At 48.4% G+C, this 22,582-nt stretch overlaps 1 protein-coding gene across 4 annotated transcripts in view; it reads right to left on the reverse strand.

The window, feature by feature from the left end:
* Positions 1 to 22,582, reverse strand: part of LOC132836369 (pyruvate carboxylase, mitochondrial-like) — a 721,522-nt gene that overhangs the window by 477,876 nt on the left and 221,064 nt on the right. For all 4 annotated transcript variants that reach the window (XM_060855868.1, XM_060855869.1, XM_060855870.1 and 1 more), the window contains one exon: positions 19,342 to 19,504. In XM_060855868.1, coding sequence (XP_060711851.1) covers positions 19,342 to 19,504 — 163 coding nt within the window. The remainder of the gene's footprint in view (positions 1 to 19,341; positions 19,505 to 22,582) is intronic.

Here is a 22,582-nt window from a genome sequence, read left to right on the forward strand (position 1 = left end):
TCGGGAGCGAGAGAGAGGGAGAAAGTGCAGATTGGCAGGGAGAGAGGGTGGAGATTGGGTGGGGAAATGGGCATCGGGAGTGGGTGGAGGGAGTGAATTTTGGCAGCGAGTTGGGGTTGAGGGAGGAAGAGGGTTGATATTGAGGATGCCGGGGAGACAATGATGATTGAGGGGAGATGGAGAGCAGAGGGTGGAGATTGGGGGTGGAGGGAGAGAAGATATTGACTGAGAGGAGATGGGGAAGGATCGGGTGGAGATTGGGGGTGGAGGGAGAGAGGATGATGACTGAGGGAAAATGGGGAAGGATCGGGTGGAGATTGGGGGTGGAGGGAGAGAGGGTTGTGTTTGAGGGGAAATGAGAAAGGATGCTGATTGAGGAGAGGTGAGCGTAATGATTGAGAGAATAGGGAAAACATGAAGATCAGATTAGATTACTTACAGTGTGGAAACAGGCCCTTCGGCCCAACAAGTCCACACCGACGCGCAACCCACCCGTACCCCTACATATACCCCTTTCCTAACACTACGGGCAATTTATCCTGGCCAATTCACCTAACCTGCACATCTTTGGACTGTGGGAGGAAACCCACGCAGACACGGGGAGAATGTGCAAACTCCACACAGTCGCCCGAGTCGGGAATTGAACCCGGGTCCCCGGTGCTGTGAGGCAGCAGTGCTAACCACTGCGTCACCGTGCCGCCCACTAACAGACAGAACTGAATGTAAAACTTGGACTAATGACAACTAAACTAACAGAAAAGAGAGAATTATGATAAATGAATCAATTGCAACAGAGCTAATCGTAGCTAGTGGAGAGTCAAGTAGTCCCACACTGGGGCCTCAGCTACTTACAATTTGTATTAATGACTTGGATGAAGGAACAATAATGTTGCAGCAAATCTGCCGATGATACTAAGACGGGTATGAGAAGGAAAATTGCAAGCAGTATGCAAAGATTTTGCAAATTAATATACATTTGGTTAACTGAATGGACAAAGATTTAGCAGACGAGCTGTACACTAAGATATCGGTATATAATTGAGGCCATTATTTGAACGGAAATATTATGCCCGTTTATGTGGAAAAGGCAAGAGAAAGACACTAAGTTACAACCTGCATTATGAGGGCTAGCATAGGCACAATGGAACGAATGACCACTGCGTGCATCATAACAATTCTGTGAAGCCTTGAGTACCATGTGGGAAAACATAAGGTTTTGCATTTTGGCGAGAAGAACTGAAAAGCAAAGTGTTATTTAAATCCAAGGAGACTACAGATCAGTGCAGTGCAGGGGGATCTGGGTGCCCTTGTACATGAACCACAAAAAGATGAGCATGTAGGTACAGTAAGAAATTAGGAAAGCAAATTAAATGTTCTGCAGCCAAGGGATGTTAAAGCAGGGAAATCTCGCTGCAAATGTACAGGACATCGGTGAGCCCATACCTAGAATAGCATGCACACTGTTGGCAGAGAAGATTCGCTCATCTGATTCCTGGCCTGATAGGGTTTCGGCTCTGTAGGAACAGTCAGCTGGGTGGCCTTATACTCATTGGCATCTAGAAGAATGAGAGATCTTATTGCAACATACCAGATTCCAAGGGGGTCAGGAATAGACTCAGACGGAATAATGCTTCTCCTGGGGGATTCTTGGGCGTACGGTTTCAAAGTTTCATTAAGGGTGGAGGTGAGGAGGAATTCCTTCTCCCAGAGGGTCATCAGGCAGAGGAGGATGAGTCATTGAGTATGACTCAGAGCTGAGTTAGACGGATTTTTGGCCGATGAGTGGGTCAGTGGTTATGGGAAGTGGAGTCGAGGCCACAATAAGATTACTCGTGACCTTACGAAAAGATGGAACAGGCTGGAAGGGCAGAATGGCCTACTCCTGCTCCTAATTGTTTCTAATGATGATCTCACGTGCAGGTACCGACCGTGATTAACAACACCGCCGAAAAATTACATTCACAACGTACCTTTACTTTAGTGAAATGTCTTAAAAGGTTTCACAAGAGATCATCTGACAGCAGGACAATATCACGGCAGCCAATCAAAAGCTTAATTAAGGAAGTCTGAAGGGTGGAAAGCTAATTGGAGAGGAAAGGTTTTCCAGAGTTTCAGGGTGCAGACAGTTAAAGGCGCAGTCACCAAAAATGGCGCCGAGTGAGTGTGGGGTATGGGGCAATGGGGGGGGGGAATGATTGGCCAGTCTCTTCGACTGCCACACACTGCAAATTAACGCTGGAGGGATTTGCGAATCACAGGTCTTGGAAAAATGTTCTTGCTGTTACTCAGTGCGACATGGGGGAGGTGACTAGGGGAATTCGGGGTTACGAGGCAAACAAAACTGCTTCAAAATAAAGAGAGGAAGAAAAAGGCGCTAAAGTACTCGAATGTCAGACCAAGGACGTAGGTGCAGATGTAGACCATTCGGCCCATTGCCTCAGCTCCACCATTTACGGCCAATCTGATAACCCTCAATTCCACTTGCCTGCCTTTTACAGAAAAGCCTTGATTACTGAATTAAAAAGCTACCTAACCTTAATGACCCAGCCTCAACAGCCCGTGTTTGTGAAGAATTCCACACATTCACTACCATCCGACAGAAGACATTCCTCCTCATCGCTGTCTTCCATGAGTGACTCCATACTCTGCGAGTATGCCCTCTGGTCCCAGACTCTGCCAGAAGAGGAAACAACGTCCCTGCATCCACCCTGTGAAAGCCCCTGTGTATCGGACATGCTTCAACAAGATTCCTTCTCACCCCACGGAGTACAGGCCCAACCTACTCGAGTTCCCCTCTTAAGACAATCCCTCCACTCCAGGCATTTACAGAACTGCAAACCATTCTTGTTACTCCACTGAATCCAGGTACACAGGATTTGCAAATTGTTGCTGTCTCCAGGGGGTGGCAGTGAATGATCCCACACACATGATTTTGTTCACAAATTAATTGAAAAGGAGGCCGAATGTTCTTTCGTGTTATCTTGTTTTAAATTTACTGCTTAGGATTCCCATCTGTGCAGCATGATGAAGACAAGAACGCTAATTATTTTTTTTTCCCCCGTTTTGTTGAACACCGATACAAACCTGCGCTTGATTATAATTAGCGAGCAGACAAGTGCTTCCAATTCAGAGATAATTAGACACTTCAATGCCAGTACTTTTGTGTAGTTTATGGTTAGCGGGGATTCATTTCATCCACAAGCTGCATTATAACTAACCTTTTGGAAACAGGTTTGCACGCACAGACATAACAAACAGAAAATCCTCAAAATATGGGAACAGCGAAACATCTGTCGACAGAGGAAATAGGTTTGCTTGCAATTGTAACAGTGGGGAAATTGTCAGCGTGCACTGGACAGCCTGTCTGGTGTGGGAACACAGCAGGTCAAAATGGAATTTCAGAGGTTGCACCCAGTGTCTCCCTGTCCCTCCTCGGCATGTACTGGTACAATCTGCACCACCACCGATGGTTCACCATCAGGGAACCGATGCAACCGGCTTACAGTCTTGGGAGCACACCTGGACTCCACACTCCAGAACTAATGTGATGGCACTGGAGAGGGAGCAGAGAAGATTTACCAGGATGTAAATCTGTCCAGTCTGGGGATATTTACCAGGATGTTACCCCAGTCTGGGGATATTTACCAGGATGTTACCCCAGTCTGGGGATATTTACCAGGATGTTACCCCAGTCTGCAGTGATTTATAGTCATAGAGTCATAGTCATAGAGATGTACAGCATGGAAACAGACTCTTCGGTCCAACCCGTCCATGCCGACCAGATATCCCAACCCAATCTAGTCCCACCTGCCAGCACCCGGCCCATATCCCTCCAAACCCTTCCTACTCATATACCCATCTAGATGCCTTTTAAATGTTGCAATTGTATCAGCCTCCACCACTTCCTCTGGCAGCTCATTCCACACATGTACCACCCTCTGGATGAAAAAGTTGCCCCGTAGGTCTCTCTTATATCTTTCCAGTCTGGACAGATTTACCAGGACATTGCCCCAGTCTGGACAGATTTACCAGGATGTTGCCCCAGTCTGGACAGATTTACCCAGGATGTTGCCCAGTCTGGACAGATTTATCAGGATGTTGCCCCAGTCTGGACAGATTTACCCAGGATGTTGCCCCAGTCTGGACAGATTTACCAGAATGTTGCCCCAGTCTGGACAGATTTACCCAGGATGTTGTCCCAGTCTGGACAGATTTACCAGGATGTTGCCCCAGTCTGCAGTGATTTACCCAGAATATTGCCCCAGTCTGGACAGATTTACCAGGATGTTGCCCCAGTCTGGACAGATTTACCCAGAATGTTGCCCCAGTCTGGACAGATTTATCAGGATGTTGCCCCAGTCTGCAGTGATTTACCCAGAATATTGCCCCAGTCTGGACAGATTTACCAGGATGTTGCCCCAGTCTGGGCAGATTTACCAGGATGTTGCCTCAGTCTGGACAGATTTACCAGGATGTTGCCCCAGTCTGGACAGATTTACCCAGAATGTTGCCCCAGTCTGCAGTGATTTACCCAGAATATTGCCCCAGTCTGGACAGATTTATCAGGATGTTGCCCCAGTCTGCAGTGATTTACCCAGAATATTGCCCCAGTCTGGACAGATTTACCAGGATGTTGCCCCAGTCTGGACAGATTTACCAGGATGTTGCCTCAGTCTGGACAGATTTACCAGGATGTTGCCCCAGTCTGCAGTGATTTACCCAGAATATTGCCCCAGTCTGGACAGATTTACCAGGATGTTGCTCCAGTCTGGACAGATTTACCAGGATGTTGCCTCAGTCTGGACAGATTTATCAGGATGTTGCCCCAGTCTGCAGTGATTTACCCAGAATATTGCCCCAGTCTGGACAGATTTACCAGGATGTTGCCCCAGTCTGGACAGATTTACCCAGGATGTTGCCCCAGTCTGCAGTGATTTACCCAGAATATTGCCCCAGTCTGGACAGATTTACCAGGATGTTGCCTCAGTCTGGACAGATTTACCAGGATGTTGCCCCAGTCTGCAGTGATTTACCCAGAATATTGCCCCAGTCTGGACAGATTTACCAGGATGTTGCCCCAGTCTGGACAGATTTACCCAGGATGTTGCCCCAGTCTGGACAGATTTACCCAGGATGTTGCCCCAGTCTGGACAGATTTACCAGGATGTTGCCTCAGTCTGGACAGATTTACCCAGGATGTTGCCCCAGTCTTTTTATACAGACAATGATTCACATGTGGAATGAACTTCCAGAGGAAGTGGTGGCTGGGGGTACAGTTACAATATTTAAAAGACATTTAAATACGTACATGAATAAGAAAGTTTTGGAGGGATATGCCAAGCACAGGTAGGTAGGGCTAGTTTAGTTTGGGAGCATTGTCAGCCTGGTTTGATTGTACTGAAGGGTCTGTATCTGTGCTATATAACTCTATGAGTATCACATGAGTTGGGGAAGTTCACTCTGAGGTCTGGGAGACAGACTGGAGACTGTCCACCTTGGAGAAGGTTATGAGAACTGGTGGGGATGTTCAAAATTAAAAGGGGCCTGAAGACGGTAACCAGAGTTGAAGCATTGAGAAGGAAAGGGGGATAAATTTAAAGTTATTGGCACATGAATAACTTTCCCCAGTTATTCTTTCCCAGCAGAGGGAATAATTCGGGTCTGGAACACACTGCCTGACAGGTACAGTGAGGTAAGCTCAGTTGAGGCTTTCAAAAGGGACTTAGACTGTTATCGCTCTTGTTAGTTCACTGGGGGTTCAGAACTGGGCAGCGTAAGTGAGGGGAGAAAGATTTAAAGATAGCTGAGGAGCAACTTTTTCACCCGACGGTGGTTCCTCTGTGGGATAAACTGCTACAGGAAGTGATAGGTGCAGGTACAGTTCAAACAGTTAAATGATGTTTGGATAGGTGCATGAATGGGAAAGATTTAGCAGGATGTGGGCTGATAGCAGGCAAATGGCAGTAGTTTAGTTTGAGGAAACATGGTCAGCATGCACTGGTTGGAACAAAGGGTCTGGTTCGGTGCTTTCCGACTCGATGGTGGGATGCGAGTGTCGCTAGCTGGGCCCAGCATTTATTGCCCACCTCTCACTTGCCCTTGGGAAGGTATCAATGGAGAGCCCGTCTTCTTGAACTGCTGAAGTCTCACCCACGGAGCTATTAGGGTGGTGGCAAGCTGCAGGGTTATGGTGAACGGCCCATTCAGAGAGCAGGCACTGATGTGAAGGGCCGAAGGGCCTCCCTCTGCGCTGTTGACAGTGTGTGACCCCCACCGGATGGAGATTGTGGATCGCAGGGTCTCCCGGCACAGAACAGCAAATCTATCCACAGAGCTCTAACTGTAATGAGTAGTTACATTCTGCACAAAGGTTCAATAATCCTTTTCTTTTTTGGAAAATGAAAGCACTGAGGCAATTAAATTGGTGCTGCGCTTGCATGCGCGATTGCAATGGTTGTGGGCAATACAAGACCAGTGTGCAAATGTATTTTTTAGCTACATTCAACACTGATAGAACCTCCATTGTATAATGACATATTGTCTTCCCAGTTAAGGCTCATTATTCCAGCACCTCTAAAATTAGTGCAAAATGAGTTCTTCTGTAGTGTGCTGCTGGCAAAAAAAAGTCCCATTTGAGTCCATTTTCAATGCGAATCATATCCATTATTGACTCGGAAGCAGTTTTATTCAATATTTAATGTTCTTAGTTACACGGCAAGTCTTTTCCACGTCCAGGACATGATTTTTTTGTGTTGGCGTTTCAAAGAAAAAGACAAAAGGGATGATGATATTGCGAGCTGTTTATATAATCTTATGAAGCGCACATACTTTAGTCAGTAACAAGCAGCAGTGGCTGTTCAGATAATCTAATAAAGTGTAGAATGGATCACTGGGACCAAACACATTATCAAACCAATTTAGTCGATCAATACTTTGCCAGAGAGCTCGCAACGCGTTTGAATGTTCTGGCCAACAGCGTATGACCTCATCCTGATATCTGTGCCCCAAATGCATCCCCAGAGATTTTAATTATTGATTTCTTGTTGTCAATTAATATGCTAAAAGATTTTTAAGTCTGCACAGACTTCCAGTCATATTCTTTACAACATCAACTCTTCGCAGTGTGGACACTGCTGGTGTAAACCGCACCCATCTCCCATGGGGAGAGGTTGCCAGGACCTGGGAAGAAGGTAGAAAGTCCAATGCACGCTTATTGTGTAGCACAGAAAACAGCAGCAGGCCATTTGGCCCTTCAAGCCGGTTCCACCATTCAATAGAATGGGCGGCCAATCATCCAACTCAGTCCCCTTCGTCCCACTCCCTCCTTTTGATCCCTCTCGCCCTTAGAACTATACCTAAATCCTTCTGGAAAACTTTCAACGTTTTGGCCTCAACTGTTTTCTGTGGCAGAGAATTCCCACAGGGTCCCCACCCACTCTCTGGGTGAAGACATTTCTCCCCATCTCAGTCCGAAATGGGTCAGTGCCATAATCCTCAGACTGTGGCCCTCTGCTTGTAGAAATTTTCAGTCATCAGGAACACCCTTCCTGTGTTTACCCTATCCAGTCCTGTCAGAATTTTATACGTTTCCACACAGTTTCCCCTCACATTCTTGCAAACCCCAGCGATATAAAGTCCTAATCGATCCAGTTTTACTTCATGAGTCAGTCCTGCCATTCCAGGAATCCGTCTGGTAAAACTCTGGTGCACTCCCGCTATTGCCGGAACATCCTTCCTCAGGTAAGGAGACCCCAAACGACATAACACTCCAGGTGCGGTCTCACCACGGGCCCTGTAGATTTGCATTGGGTCAGCCATGATCGTACTAAAAGGCAAGGCGGGTTAGTACAGCACGGAAACAGAGCCTTCGGTCCAACTCGTTATGCTGACCAGATAAACAAATGAATCTAGTCCCACTTGCCAGCACTTGGCCCTTATCCCTCTAAACGCTTCCAATTCATATACCCATCCAGATGCCTTTTAAGATGTCATTGTACCAGCCTCCACCACTTCCTCTGGCAGCTCAATCCTGATACATACCACCCTGTGTGTGAAAAAGTTGCCCCCCAGGACCCTTTTAAATCTTGCCCCTCTCACCCGAAACCCAAACTCTCCAGTTTTGGACTCCCCTACCCTGGGAAAACACCCTATCCATGTGCCTCGTGATTTTACAAACATCCACCCCTCGGCCTCCGACGCTCCAGGGAAGATAGCCCCAGCCTATTCAGCCTCTCCCTGTCGCTCAAGTCCCCAGTTTCTATGATCCTATTCAGACACGTGCAGTTGGAGCTGAAGGCCGCTTGACCTCTGTGACCTGCTCCACCATTTGGTAAAGACGTGACTGATGTGGTTGTGGTGTTAGGTCCACTCCCTCACCGACCCCCCAGTAACTACCCGCGTCCCCCGTTGCTCCAAGAATCTATCTGCCTCTGCTTTGAGACCTGTTGGTCAGCTGAAGTACTGGGTGCAGTTCTGGTCCCCACACCGCAGGGAGGACGTGACTCCACCAGAGAAGGGGCGCGGAGGAGGTTCACCAGGATGCTTTCTGGGCTGGAGTGATTCTGTTGTGAAAGGGAGACGAGAGGGGCTGGGCTGCTCTCCTTGGAGCACAGAAGGTTGCGAAAGGTCATACCTTTGCCCAGCAAAAATCAGGAGGGGATACAGCAGATGGGGAGAAACCTATTCTCCTTATTAGAGAGGTCAATGCCAAGTTTTGAGGACCTGATCAGTGTTCCTCGTGATTTTACAAACCTCGATAAGGTCTCCCCCTCAGCATCCTACACTCCAGGGAATAAAATCCCAGCCTATTCAGCCAGGGCCCAGCTTTTATTGCCCGAGAAGGTGAGCTGTCTTCTTTGCCTGCTGCCATCCATTTCTTCAGGAAGGTCCAGCCATAATGCCATTAGAGAGGGTTTTAACCGGTTTGGACCTGGCAAAACTGAAGGGACTGCAATATGTTTCCAAGTCAGGACGGTGAGTGGCTTGGAGGGGAATGTGCAGGGGGGTGGTGTTCCTGTGGTATTTGCTATCCTTCTGGGTAGTAGTGGCCATGGGTTTGGAAGGTGCTGTCTCAGGAACCTTGGTGAACTTCCGCATTTTATACTTATTAAAATTAATCACTGTACTGCTTACAAATTTCACAAATACCATTGCTTTCCCCCTGAAAAGGGAAAACTGCTGAAATGGAATTGGAGGATAAATCTAATTAAATCAGAATGGTGACTGGGTAGGCAGGACACCTGAATGAAGATGTAACTCGAAAATTATAATCAACTACAAGTGAATCTACAAAACCATCTTTAATACAGTTTAAGATAATCAGAGGGTTAGATCGGGTGGACAGTGAGAACCTTTTTCCTTGGATGGTGAAGGCTAACATGAGGGGGCATAGCTTTAAATTGTAAGGTGATTTAGGGAAGATATTAGAGGCAGTTTCCTTACTCTGAGAGTGGTAGAGGTGTGGAACTGCCTGCCTGCAACAGTAGTCGACTCGCCGACGTTAAGGGCATTTAAATGGGCATTGAACATACACATGGATAATGATGGAGTGGTGTAGGTTAGTTGGACATCGTATTATTTTCACAGGTCTGTGCAACATTGAGGGCTGAAGGGCCTGTACTGCGCTGTAACACACAGGATTGTGAACACAAGGTTAAAGCAACAGTAACCTTAATTTATATGTCGCCTTTTATGTAATGTCATGGGCCTTACAGGCTCCGCGGGAGAATTCTTAAACAAAATGTGGCACTGATTCAGTCCCACACCCGTGGGTCAGATCCCCAAATCCCTGCAGAAGTTTTTAAACTTGCAACAGAGTGTTGATACAGCCAAGAGTGGCTGACTGGAAAGGGAGACAGATAGGATGTAACATCTGAGGTGCCTTCCGAAGTTTCAAATAGATTAGACTGTTGTCTCTTGCGACTACAATGTTAAGGAGGGGCAGACAATTCCCAGCTCAACCACAGATTACGCCCCAAACGGTAGACCCATTGTCTGTTTTACACATTGAACAGCACAAAAAAAGGCAGGGTTGAAAAGCCCGTTTCAAGTCTGGAGTGTACTCATGGGAATGAATGTGTACACAGACGGCACAGTGGCTCAGTGGTTAGCACTGCTGCCTCACAGCACCAAGGTCCCAGGTTCAATTCCAGCCTTGGGTGCCTGTCTGTGCGTAGTTTGCACGTTCTCCCCGTGTCTGCGTGGGTTTCCTCCCACAGTCCAAAGATGTGCAGTTCAGGTGAACTGGCCGTGGGAAATTGCCCGTAGTGTTAGATGCATTAGTCAGGGGTAAATGTAGGGGAATGGGTCTGGGTGGGTTGCTCTTCGGAGGGTCGGTGTGGACTTGTTGGCCCAAAGGGCCTGTTCCCACACTGTAGGGAATCTATCTATCTATCTAATGTACCAGCATGGGTCTGAGCATGAGCATATCCTGACAGTCACATTCAAAGAACTGTCCTATGATGATCCCTGCATTGCAGGTTAAGAAAGGTCTCTGTCTCCCCCTACTCACACACACTGCTGCAGACGTTAAGCAGGAAATAAGATAATAACAGGTCTCTCTCTCTCTCACTCTGAATGCTGGAATCCCATCACAAGCATCTTTACTCAGAGTGTAGTAGGGGCGTGGAACGGCCTGCCTGCAACAGTAGTAGTCTCGCCAACATTTAAATGGTCATATTCTCAACCAATCTGAAAACTTAACGATCACGAAACCGACCAATGTCAAAGATACCAGCAACCTTCAGCGCAACATCCATTCTCTGAGAATAATTCAGAGACAGATTTGTGTATCTTTCTTATTAACTATTATCTTTTTGGACTGCCCTCCCATTTTTAATTTGTGTCACTGCCTGGCGCATTACTAATTATTTTCAGATATAAACTCAGTCCTCCTGTTAACTCAAAGAAGCCCGGCTGATGTGGTTCCTTTATACAATAAAAGTTGATTTGGTTCTGGGGGAAGGCACGCACAAGGAATGGGGATTCTCTCGAATTAAGCAAAGCGTCACGCTCAATAAAGGAGACAAGTCAGTCCATCCATCCTCACCTGGGGATCTGGTAGTTTGGGTCTGCATCGATTCAGGGAACCTCTCCTGGGGTCCAGTTGCAACATGAGAATGAAGAGATAAGAATGGGGAGAAATGTTTCCCTTGTGGGAGGGGCTCAAATGAGGAACGCAGGAGCAAGTGTAGTCCATTCGGCCCTTCTTCCAGCCTGCTACGCAATTCAATACAACCACAGCTGATCTAACTCCCCCCAAATCCCCGTGACTGACCACCGAGTCAGTCGAAAATCCAAGTCGACCTTGATTCAATTTAAAATCAAAACCAGGGGGCTTACAAAAGACGGCGACAAGGAGAATTTTGTCACTGAGAGAGAGGGTCGGCTCTCTGTGCAACTCTCTTCCTCAGACAGGGAGGCAGGATCACTGAATGCGTCTAAGACAGACGGAAACAGATACTTGTCCAGCAAGGGAGTCAAAGGTTATCAGGAGTCTGGGTCATGGGGGAAAGCCGCGTTGAGGGATTAGCCAGATTAGCTGCAATCTTGGTGGAGTAGGTTCAAGGGGCCGAACAGCCTACGTCAACTGCTAACGTGCACCGATTGCATGGATCCCAGTGTTTCGAAGCTGAAGCCGGATGTTAAATCTGGGAATGTACATTTCCGTGGAGATTTTCAGAGACAGAGTTTGAGGGACATGGGATAGAGGAATAAAGAGGAGTTGATCCCGAATGATACAACCCTTTCACCTCCACCCTCTTTAGTCAAAGTCTACTTACTAGAGAGAGAGAGAGAGAGAGAGAGAGAATACAAGACAGACCTCTGATCTCCTCACAGAGAGTGGCTGTGATAAATGTTCAACTGGACTCGAGACCCCTTTAAATCCTCAAGACTGTTGGCACTCTCAACAACGGGTGGGTGCTGCCAAACGGGCAGACCGCCAAGGCCTGTTTGTTGTTGCATCAGGAGAGGATAAAACTCACCCTGCCCGACCTCATTAACCTCCCCTCGCGCCCCCTTTTCACACACACCTCCCTCTTCTCACACCACCTACCAGCTGGGCCCCTTTAGCAGCTGCAGCTCTCCTGCTCTCCCCTCACAGAGAGTCTCTCTTTGCCAAACCACCAACATCTTCAGGCTGCGTGAAGCCCGGGCCACTCCGTCGGTGTGGTGGGGGGGAAGGGGGGGGGGTTCCTGACAAATGGGCTCTGGGCCTAAATCCCCCTTTCTCCGGGAGGTCAGGCCTGGCTCCCCAGGAAGCTCTCAGTTCCCACAGTTTTCTTTCTGGGTTCCAGCTTGTTCTTTTGGGGTGGGGGGGGGCGGGGATGGAGGTTGGCAGCTCACATCCAGCAGGACGCCCCCCCCCACCCAAAAAGCTTGGAGCAGCCTCATTTCTGGGTGAGGGAGGCTGGCGTCAGCAATTCCAGCAGCCATACCACCCAACCATCACCCCCAGCCCCTGCACTCCAGGCCTTATCCTGCTCACAGGATCACTTGCCCCAACACCCCTACAGCATCGGGATCAGAGGCTGGTCCAAAGTCATCAGAGGCAGAGATCTGTTCAAGACAAAGCAAGGACAGACTCATACCTTCAAGACAAAAGCGGGGGTAGACACCCATTGGCCAAGGGAGTGATCAAGGATTATCAGTGGGTCAAAACAGATCAGCCACAATCGTTTGGAACGGGGGAGTAGCATAGGGAGGGATGGGCTGAATAGCCTTGCTTCCATTCCCATTGGAGTCAAGTACATGGAGGCCTCCTGCCACCCCCCAACTCCGGTTCACAACACCAGCTTTTTGTTGCGCCATTTCCCGCAGAGACAGGGAAGCTGCTGGCGTGGGCTTGTATTCCAAAGTCCACATTCCTATCTGACCCCCTTCCCCCACTCTAAGTCATCTGCGATTCCCTCAGCGACAAGGCTCAGACTACCCCGCCGACCACCACCATCCTCTGAGGCACAGAGTTCCAAAGTCGCACATCCCTCTGAAGGAGGGATAAAAATTCTCAACCCTGTCCCAAAAGGGTGACCCTCGATTATAAAAGAGCAGCCCCTTGCTCTGGGTTGACCCACACCAGGAAACATCCTTCCCATGTCCACCTTGGCAAGGTGGTTCAGGGTCCTATAATCAAGTCAGCCCCCTCACTCTGCCCAACTCCTTCAGCCCAACCTGTCACAGCCTGCCCCCTCAGACACCCTGCTCATTCATGGTATCACCCTACGATCCTGCCTCTTCATGTTGGAATGGGAATGTCCCTGGTCTATCAACATAGAGGCCCAGACGAATGTTGGGGGCAGGCGGCAGCTTTGCAACAACCTGGAAAGTAAGGCTAGTTTCACTCGGGTCATCCTTGCCGTCTAGGGAAGGAAACCTGGCGCCTCTCTCCGGTCTGGCCGACATGTCATTCCACTGTTGCCTCTCGTCTGCCCTCCGCGGTGGCGGGAGTGAGCCGCTCAGTTCAATGAGAGATGACCGAGAAAGGCTGGGCCTCGCGAACAAAGTCCATCTCCCACATCGAGGGTAAGGAACGGAAATGATTGGATCGCACCCCCCGTGGGAAATCCTGCTGTATCGTAACGGGGTCGGCAAAGTGCTGTGACTGGAACGAGGGGCCAGGTAGGTCGCATGGAGGATGAGGTCCCTGACTGGGGCTGTGACCCTGGGCCTGTCTGAAACAGGAGAGTCGGGGGGGTCTCCTCATTCTCGGGATTGGCACCGAGCTGGTTGGTCAGAGCCCACGTTGAAAAGGGTGACTTGGATGTCAGGATACTGGCCTCTGTCCAGTTGTTTTCACAATCACGTCAGTGTGCAAACCATCACAGTTTCAAGATGGCAGCTCACCACCCCCGCTTTTCGAGGGCAACTAGAACAGAGAACATTCCAGCGCAGTACAGGCCCTCGATGCTGCACCGACCTGTGAAACTGATCTGAAGCCCATCTCACCTAAGCTATTCCTTTATCATCCATATGTTTATCCAATGACCATTTCAATGCCCTGAAAGTTGGCGAGTCCACAACTGTTGCAAGAGGCAGACTGGTCTCAGGCACCAAAACCCATGTCCCACTGAGGGCAAGGGATGGAAATGATGGTGGCACTGCCAGGTTATAATCACAACAGTTTACAAACAGTCACACAAAGTACAGCTCTCCGTTATTCACAGAGTTAAAACTGAGAGGTTGATTGCACACAGCTCACATCCACGCACCATGCATGGAGTTCATTTCATTAGACCCGTACCATTTAAGACCACGTCGAGCGGGACTTGATGTGGACCTAATCGCCGCGGGGAGCCCGTTACTCGGAAACGTCCCGATTAACCAGGCTTTCGCAGCAGATCTTGTGTTAAGGGCTGGGGGCTGCTGGGATACGTTAAGGCAAGGCTGTGCAACACAGCAGCTGCAGGAACAAAACGAAAAGAAAACTCAAGACTTCCAGAAGCTGGGTAATCGCTGCCCTGCCTCCGTTTGCATAAATTGCCCCACATTAGCATAAGCACTCTCCACACAATTTAAACAGCAAAAAGTGCTGCAATTATGTGACAGCTCCAGTCAATGGCAATGAGAGAGATCTATTCAACAGACGCCCTGAGTGTTCACACTCATCTCAGAGCTCTTTGTGTGATTAGAGGCTAATTTCACAATAAATCCAGAAGCACCACAGTTAAATGGACTTCCAAAAGCAAGTATCAATGCCAGAGAGAGAGAGAGAGAGAGAGAGTGCGTGCAGAAGCCCCTGGAATTATTCACGTAAACAACTGATCCGTCGTAATGGAGACTGATACACACATCCTGGATCTATGCCCAACTCCATTAAATCACCAGTTGACATCCTCTCCGCTTCAGATTAACACTTTAAACAAATTAGATTCATTTCCAGCGTCATTTCAGCTCCACTCTCCCTCTCGAAATGAGAAACATTAATGCAGAATACATCTCCTCTACTCCCACAACCTCCAACCAACGTTTTTTGAAGAAAGCGATGTCTTTTTTTTAAAAGTCCAAGATGGCGGCGGAGTGGGAGTCTCGTTGGCTTTCTTTCTCTTTTGCTTCCTTCTTTTCGTTCTGTTTTCTTTTGGGCCTATAGCTGCGGCAGTGCCGGATGGATCCGGACACAGCCTTTCCCCTTCCCCCAGCCCAGCGTCTCATGGCAAGCAAGGAAGAGTTCCTGGCTGACTCCCCCTGACTCCTGCGGCCCAGGTTCGCAGACTAGGCTGAGGCTTCAGATCCACAGCCAGGGCTGACCCCCCCCCCCCCTCCCCCTTGAGGTGGAGAAGGGTGGTCTTGTCTCCATGTGGCGTTCTCCCTGTGTTTTGGTCTCCCCTGCGGCGGTCTCCTGGTGTGGCAGTCTTGTCCCAGAAAGAAGCCTTCATTGTCCTCACGAGGGGGTCTTCTTCGTCTTCGGTTTCCCAGCGGCCCACTGTGGCGGCCCCGTTCAGGAGTGACAGTCTCCCTTGGCGGAGGCTTCTGCCCTTTGTATCCAGTGGCCCGGCCTGGCGGTCTGGTGCCAGTTGCATCTGCAGGGTATTCCATCATTCCTAAATCAGCTTTTCCCAAGGCCAGGAGCCATGTTCCTGATGAAGGACGTACGCCCGAAACGTCGATTCTCCTGCTCCTCGGAGGGGTCTGACCTGCTGAGCTTTTCTAGCTCCACACTCTCGACTCTGATCTCCGCAGTCCTCACTTTCTCTGAGGCCTGGAGCCGGTAACTGAACTGTGATGGACTTTGTCCTAAACTTACTTCTGTTTCGTTATTATGCACGACTTCTGTCAGTGATGTCGGTGCTGCGGAGTGGGCGACTTACAAAACCTTTGTCTGTACTTGTCAGGTAAAAGTACACGTGACACCAAATGTCTATTCTATTCTAAGGCCGAGCTTCTAATGGTGATCTGAGACACTCAATTGTATCCTACAGTGATAATTTCATTCCATTTGATAAGATCCCTCATCGAGAGAGGAGAAGTGGGTTTGGCGAGGATGAGGGTGGGTGTGAGTGTTGAAGACAAGGCTGCATTGTCCCAAGTGAGCTCATTCAGAAAGGATGTGAATGTAAAGAATACACTCGAGTGGGCAATTTCCTTCCGAGTCAAGATTTGATTGCGAAACACAGCGGTGAGAAAGGAGATCGATACTAAATCGTTGCAGGGTAGGGACTGGGTACTTCCTCAACGTCAGTCAGGAAGGAGACAGGAAAATAGGACAGTTCACTTTCAGTCATGGAGGATATAACAACCCCGGGAGGGGAGGGAGGTAAGTCACAGGTTCAGGAGCAGGACATCAGCACTAGGGTTAAAGGCTCAGGATGGGTCAGGAACATGGGAAGAAGAAGCAGGAATAGGCCATTCGACCCCTCAAGCCTGCTCAGCCATTCTAATAGGCCCTGGTTCATCTTCTACCTCCTTCACAATATCATCACGCTCCCTCTGCCCCACACACACACACACATATTTTTCAGATCAAGACGTATGTCTTCAATATAACCGCCCACAACCCTCTGGGGAGGAAGGTTAGGGTGGGGGGAGCGGAGGAAAGAGAAGACGAGTCATACAGCACCACAACAGACCCCTCGGTCCAACTTGTCCATGCCAACCAGATATCCTAATCTAATCCAGTCCCATTTGCAAGCACCTGGCCCAAATCCTTCTAAACCCTTCCTCTCCATATCCCCATCCAGATGTCTTTTAAATATTGCAGTTGTACCAGCCTCCACCACCTCCTCTGGCAGCTCATTCCATACACGCACCACCCTCTCCAAGAAAACGTTGCCCCTTGTATCCCTTTTAAATCTTTCCCCTCACACCTTAAACCTATGATGTCTAGTTTTGGACTCTCCTACCCTGGGGAAAAGACCTTCGCTATTGATCCTATCAATGCCCCTCATGACTTTAAAAACCTGTATAAGGTCACTCCTCAGCCTCTAATTCTGCAGGGAAAACAGCCCCAGCCTGTTCAGCCTCTCCCTGCAGCTCAAACCCCCCAACCCTTGCAGCATCCTTGTCGGTCTTTGCTGAACCCTTTCAAGTTTAACGACATCTTTCCTCCAGCAAGGCAGCCAAAATTGAAAGCAGTATTCTAAAAGTGGCCTCACTAATGTCCTTTACAGCCGCAACATGACCTCCCAGCTCCTATACTCAATGCACTGACCAATAAAGGCAAGTGTACCAAATGCCGCCTTCACCACCTGCGACTCCACTTTCAAGGGACCATGCAACTGCAGCACCAGGTCTCTTTATTCAGTAACACTGCCCAGGGTCCCACCATGAACTGTCTAAGTCCTGCTCTGGTTTGCCTTACCAAATTCCAACACTTCACATTTATCAAAACTCCATATGCCACCCCTCAGCCCATCCGTTTAAGGTCCCATTCTACTCTGAGGTAACCTTTTTACCCTGTCCGCTCTACCAGCGCTTTTGGTGTGATCTGCAAACTTACTAACCATGCCATACATTCAAATTGCATACATGATGAAAAGCAGTAGACCCAGCCACCCCGGTTACAGTTCTCCAGTCTCTAATGCAACCCTCCAACACCACCACCATCCCCTATCTCCTACCTTCACATCAATTTTGTAAACAAGTGGCTAACTCCCCCTTGGATTCCACGTGACTTGACCTTGCTAACCATTCTACCATGTGGAACCTTTTCAAACACCTTGCTGAAGTCCATATAGACAGCATCTACCACTCTGCCTTTGTCACTCGTCTTTGTCACCTCTTCAAAACACTCAGTCAAGTTCATAAAACACTATTCCCCAATCACAAAGCCATGTTGACTACTTTTAATCAGTCCTTGCCTTTCCAAATGCATATGAATTCCCCTCCAACAATTTACCCTCCACTGATGTCAGGCTCACCGGTCTACAGTTCCCTGGCTTTTCCTTACCAACTTTCTGAAATTACAGCACCACATTAGCTAACCTCCAGTCTTCCAGCATCTTGCCCATAGGTGTCAATGATAAAAATGTCTCAGTAACATCTTTCCTAGCTTTTGGGGGTTTATTTATATTGATGCGTTTGTGACCTCCAGCATCACCTCTCCTGTAATATGGACACTTTTCAAGACATTACTATTTATTTCCCCAAGTTCCCTAGCTTCCATGTTCTTCGCTACAGTAAATCTGAGGCGAAATATTTGTTTAGTATCTCATCCATCTCTTGTGCATCCACACACAGGTGGCTTCATTGATCTTTAAGGGGCCCTAATTTCTTCCTAGTTACTCTTTTGCCCTTAATGTATTCGTAGAATTTGTTTGGATTCTCCTTAACCATATTTGCCAGAGCTATATCATGTCTCCTTTGTGCCCTCCTGAAATCCCTCTGAGGTACACCTCTACTGCCTTTACACTCTTCTACGGATTCAATGGGTCCCAACTGTCTATGCCGCCTCCTTTTTCCTGACCAGAACCTCCGTTCTTCTAGTCACCCAGCATTCCTTATACCGACCAGCCTTGCCCTTTGCACTAACAGGAACATCCTGCCTCTGAACTCTCGCTACCTCATCTTTGAAAGCCTCCCATTTGCCAATCTCCCCTTTACCTGTGAACAGCCTCCCCCAGTAAACGTTTGAAAGTTCCTGCCTAATATCATGAAAATTGGCCCACTCCAGTTTGGAACTTTAACTTTTAGATCTGGTCTATCCTCTCTCACAACTCTTCTGAAGCTATTAGAAGTATGGTCGCTTCCCAACGGACTCCTCAGTCGCTTACCCTGCCTTATTTCCCAAGAGAAGGTCAAGTTTTGCTCCTTCTCTCGTAGGTACATCTATATATTGAACATGTAAATTTGTCTCTAACGAAGCCCTTAACCCGATGACAGTCCCAGTCTACAATTAGAAAGTTAAAATCCCCTGCCATTACCACCCTATTATTCTTACAGATACCCAAAATCTTCTCACATATTTGCCTCTCAATTTCCGTGTGCGCGCTTGAGTGAGACAGATGCGTCTGAGCATGTGCAGAGCAATCACAGCCATGCACATCCCAGTACTGGGAACACACTCTGCATCTAAAGGAGCATTGGAAAAGGAGGAGCAAGGGCATGGAGAGGATTCTGGGTGGGAATTCCGGAACTCCTCTGGGAGGGATTAAAACAGGGGGGAGGTGGGGTGAGCAGGAGACCAGAACAGGAAAGAAAGTCCGACCCAAAAACAGAACTTGCAGGAATGACAATCAAGCGTCTGCCAAGTCTAGGGGAAACTCCACTGTTACCCCCGGAGGCACTGAGGAAGTCTCCGCACGGTGCACACTGACACAGGATGACACAGTCACAAAAGCATCACCGAATAAGCACCAGGGTAAAGAGAGCATTTCAGAGCTAAGCGTGTCCGCACCGAGCGCCCGTTACCTCAATACGACCGGTGTCTGGTTGGAAGCCACGTGCCGGATCTTCGGTTGTAACGCGACACTGTATGGCGCTGCCGTTGATGCGGATGTTTTCTTGCTTGAGGCCGAGATCGGGCAAACTCTTGCCCTCGGTCACGTGTATCTGGGCGTGGACGAGGTCAACGCTGCAGACGGGGATGGGGGGGGGGGGGGAAGAGAAAGAGACAAGTCAGCGCGTCCGACAGCAGGGCAACTCGCCAAAGCCGAGGAGCGCTGTGGCAGCAGATGCTGCATTCCAACTTGCTCGGCAATTGATTTCTGTGGCCAACTCTGTCACTAACCCTGAGGCTAGACCCCAGTTTCTGACACTCTGGCGGGATTGCCTGCTCAGAGTTAAGTTGGGGTTGTCAAGTTCTCCCTGGAGTTCCTGAGAGCTGAAACACAGAAATGATGAAGACACCTGCTGGAAGCGACTCAGCAGCAATATAAGGGTGTGATTTGTTTCTTTCCTAAATGCTTTTAATTATAAAAATATCAGAAGTGGAAAGGCGGCCATCTGGCTGAGAGCCAAAAGCATCAAATCAGGAAAAACAGTGGGTGATTTGTAATGAACAATTTCGGGTGAGTTGGCGATGCAGTGATAGCGTGACTAGACTGGTAACACAAAAGCCAAAATAGAAACGACTGGGAAAAAAACTCAGCAGGTCAGGCCGCATCTGTGGAGAGAAAGCAGAGTTAATGTTTCGGCTCCCTTCTTCAGAACAAGGTTTGAGTTATAAGGAACGGCTAGATAGGCTGCAACTTTTCTTCCACTGCACAGGAGGTTGAGGGGGTGACCTTATCGAGTTTTTAAAATCATGAGGGGCATAGATGAGGCGAACGGCAGGTGTCTTTTCCTTAGGGTAGAGGGTTTCAAGGTGAGGGGACATATTTTTATGTCGAGAGGAGCAAGATTTAAAAGGGACATGTAGGGGCAACTTTTTTCACACAGAATGGCTTGTGTGTGGAATGACCTTCCAACATTTAAAAGACATTTGAGTAAGTACATGAATAGGAAAGGTTTGGTGGGATATGGGCCAAGCACAGGCTCGTTTGGTTTAGGATGATGGTAAAAAGTGAGGTCTGCAGATGCTGGAGATCAGAGCTGAAAATGTGTTGCTGGAAAAGCGCAGCAGGTCAGGCAGCATCCAAGGAAGAGGAATTTCCTGTTCCTTGGATGCTGCCTGACCTGCTGCGCTTTTCCAGCAACACATTTTCAGCTTAGGATGATGGTAGGCATGGACTGCTTGGAAGGAAGGGTCTGTTTCAGTGCTGTGTGCCTTTATTAACCTGATGGTTGCTATGAAAAGGTTGGTATTTATGTAGAGGAAGGGGTGGGGTGGGGGCAGGCAGGAGTAAACAATAGATGGTGATGCAGCCCAATAATTTCTCCAGTGCTGAACACAACAATCTCTATTCAGAACATTGCGAAAATTTGAGAAATGTCAAGGGATTTCAAAAGACTCAGTCAAGCTAAATGGCAAACCTGAATCACTCTCACAGTTCATGAACATCGCTATTATAAGACTTCTATCAAATATTTACTCAACTCCTAGATTTACTTTAAACAGTCAGGTTTAACGTCTGTTGGGAATCACAGAATCAGACAGCCCAGAATGAGGCTATTTAGCCCATCACATCAGTGCAAGCTCTCCAGAAAAGTTGTTCATTTAGTCCCATTCCCTCCCTCTTGCCCTGAACGATTTCTCTTCAGTTAGCCAACTCCCTGTTCGAAATTTGCGACTAAATTTGCACCCCTCCCTTTTTTTAGGATGCAAATTCCAGATCTCAGCTGGTTATTTTGTTAGAAGAATGAATCCTTATCTCCCTTCCTGGTTGCTGATCCTCCTCTCTGTGCAAACTGTTTCTCCTTATCACCGTTCTCACTCAAAAACAGATTTCCAGACCTGGGGGACAGTGCGAAATGGCAGCAGGAATACCTCCCAAACACATGCCTCCTCTAAGCGAGAGAGACAATATAATGTAGGGGATGAAGTTTGGTACCGGAACTATGGAAGTGGCCCTTAATGGGTATCAAGCAAGGTTGTTGCGAGGTCAGATCCTGTGACTTATAAAGTCCCGAATGAACACGTGGGTTCACCTGAAAGCTGTTACCTCACAAACAGAAGCAAACCATAATGTGGCCCCTCAGAACAGCCAGAGGGTCAGTCAGACACCGAAAATAATCCCCCTCTGCCTCGTGTCGAGGAAACCTCAGAGTCCGAGACCGCTACCGCCGGAAGGAGACGAGGAAACTCTCCCGAGATGCTACGGACGCAAAAGATGGGCTATGGTCAGGTACACGCTGCCTCTGTCAGAGTCCCAGTCAGAGGGACCTGACCCAGGGGCAAACACATCGCAGAGAAAGAGCAGGCCGACATCCCCGCACTTGGGAGGGAGGGCGGAGGGATGTCGTGATGGGAACCAGGCGGGTCATGTTGACTACAAGCTCCTTCACTGGGAACGTTAACCTGGACCAATCAGTAATGACCAATATTAACAAGAGATGGGCCCACTTGTGGCACAAAGGTAGTGTCCGTATCCCTGGCTGAGTTCAAGCCCCACCTGCTCCAGAGGTGTGTAACAGCATCCGTGAACAGGTGAATGAGGAAAATGATGAACAGGTTTAAACCTGCTCAGTTCAGGAGACTGACTCTGAGCTGACTGGCTGGCCACAGCCAGTGCTCTGTGCCCAAGTAAATAAAGGTGACTCGGTGCCGGGATACCAGCCTCTGTGCAGTTATTTCAACCACTTGCTCTCAAACTGTCTCTTTCCTGGTTTGAGACATTCCTCTGATTTCCAAAAAGAGCGAACCTTCCTTCCTGCACCCACCCTGGCAAGTGCTGCAAATATTTCATTCGTTTCAATGAGGTCACCTCTTGTTCTTCTGAAATCTAGTCCATGGAGGCCTGGTCCCCTCAAATCTCCCTTCACAGGACAATCCTACCAGCCCAGAGTTCATAAAACCCTGTATAACCTTCAGAGGAAGTGAAGAGGAGGCCGTTCACTCCATCATGCATGTTCTAGCTGTTTGAGAGAACTACCTAAATCAAACCATGCCGATGTTTTATCAGGTTCTCCCAACCATTTCTCCCTGAGTGTTTCATGTTTTTTTAAGCAAAACCCTTTTGAAAGTTGCCACTGAATTGGCTTCCATATTCTCTGAGGCACTGCATTCCAGGTCGCAACAGGTCGCTGCATTAAACTTTGGGGAAAAAAGCTA

This window comes from Hemiscyllium ocellatum, chromosome 46 (genome assembly GCF_020745735.1).
Source record: "Hemiscyllium ocellatum isolate sHemOce1 chromosome 46, sHemOce1.pat.X.cur, whole genome shotgun sequence".
NCBI classification, from domain to species: Eukaryota; Metazoa; Chordata; class Chondrichthyes; order Orectolobiformes; family Hemiscylliidae; genus Hemiscyllium; species Hemiscyllium ocellatum.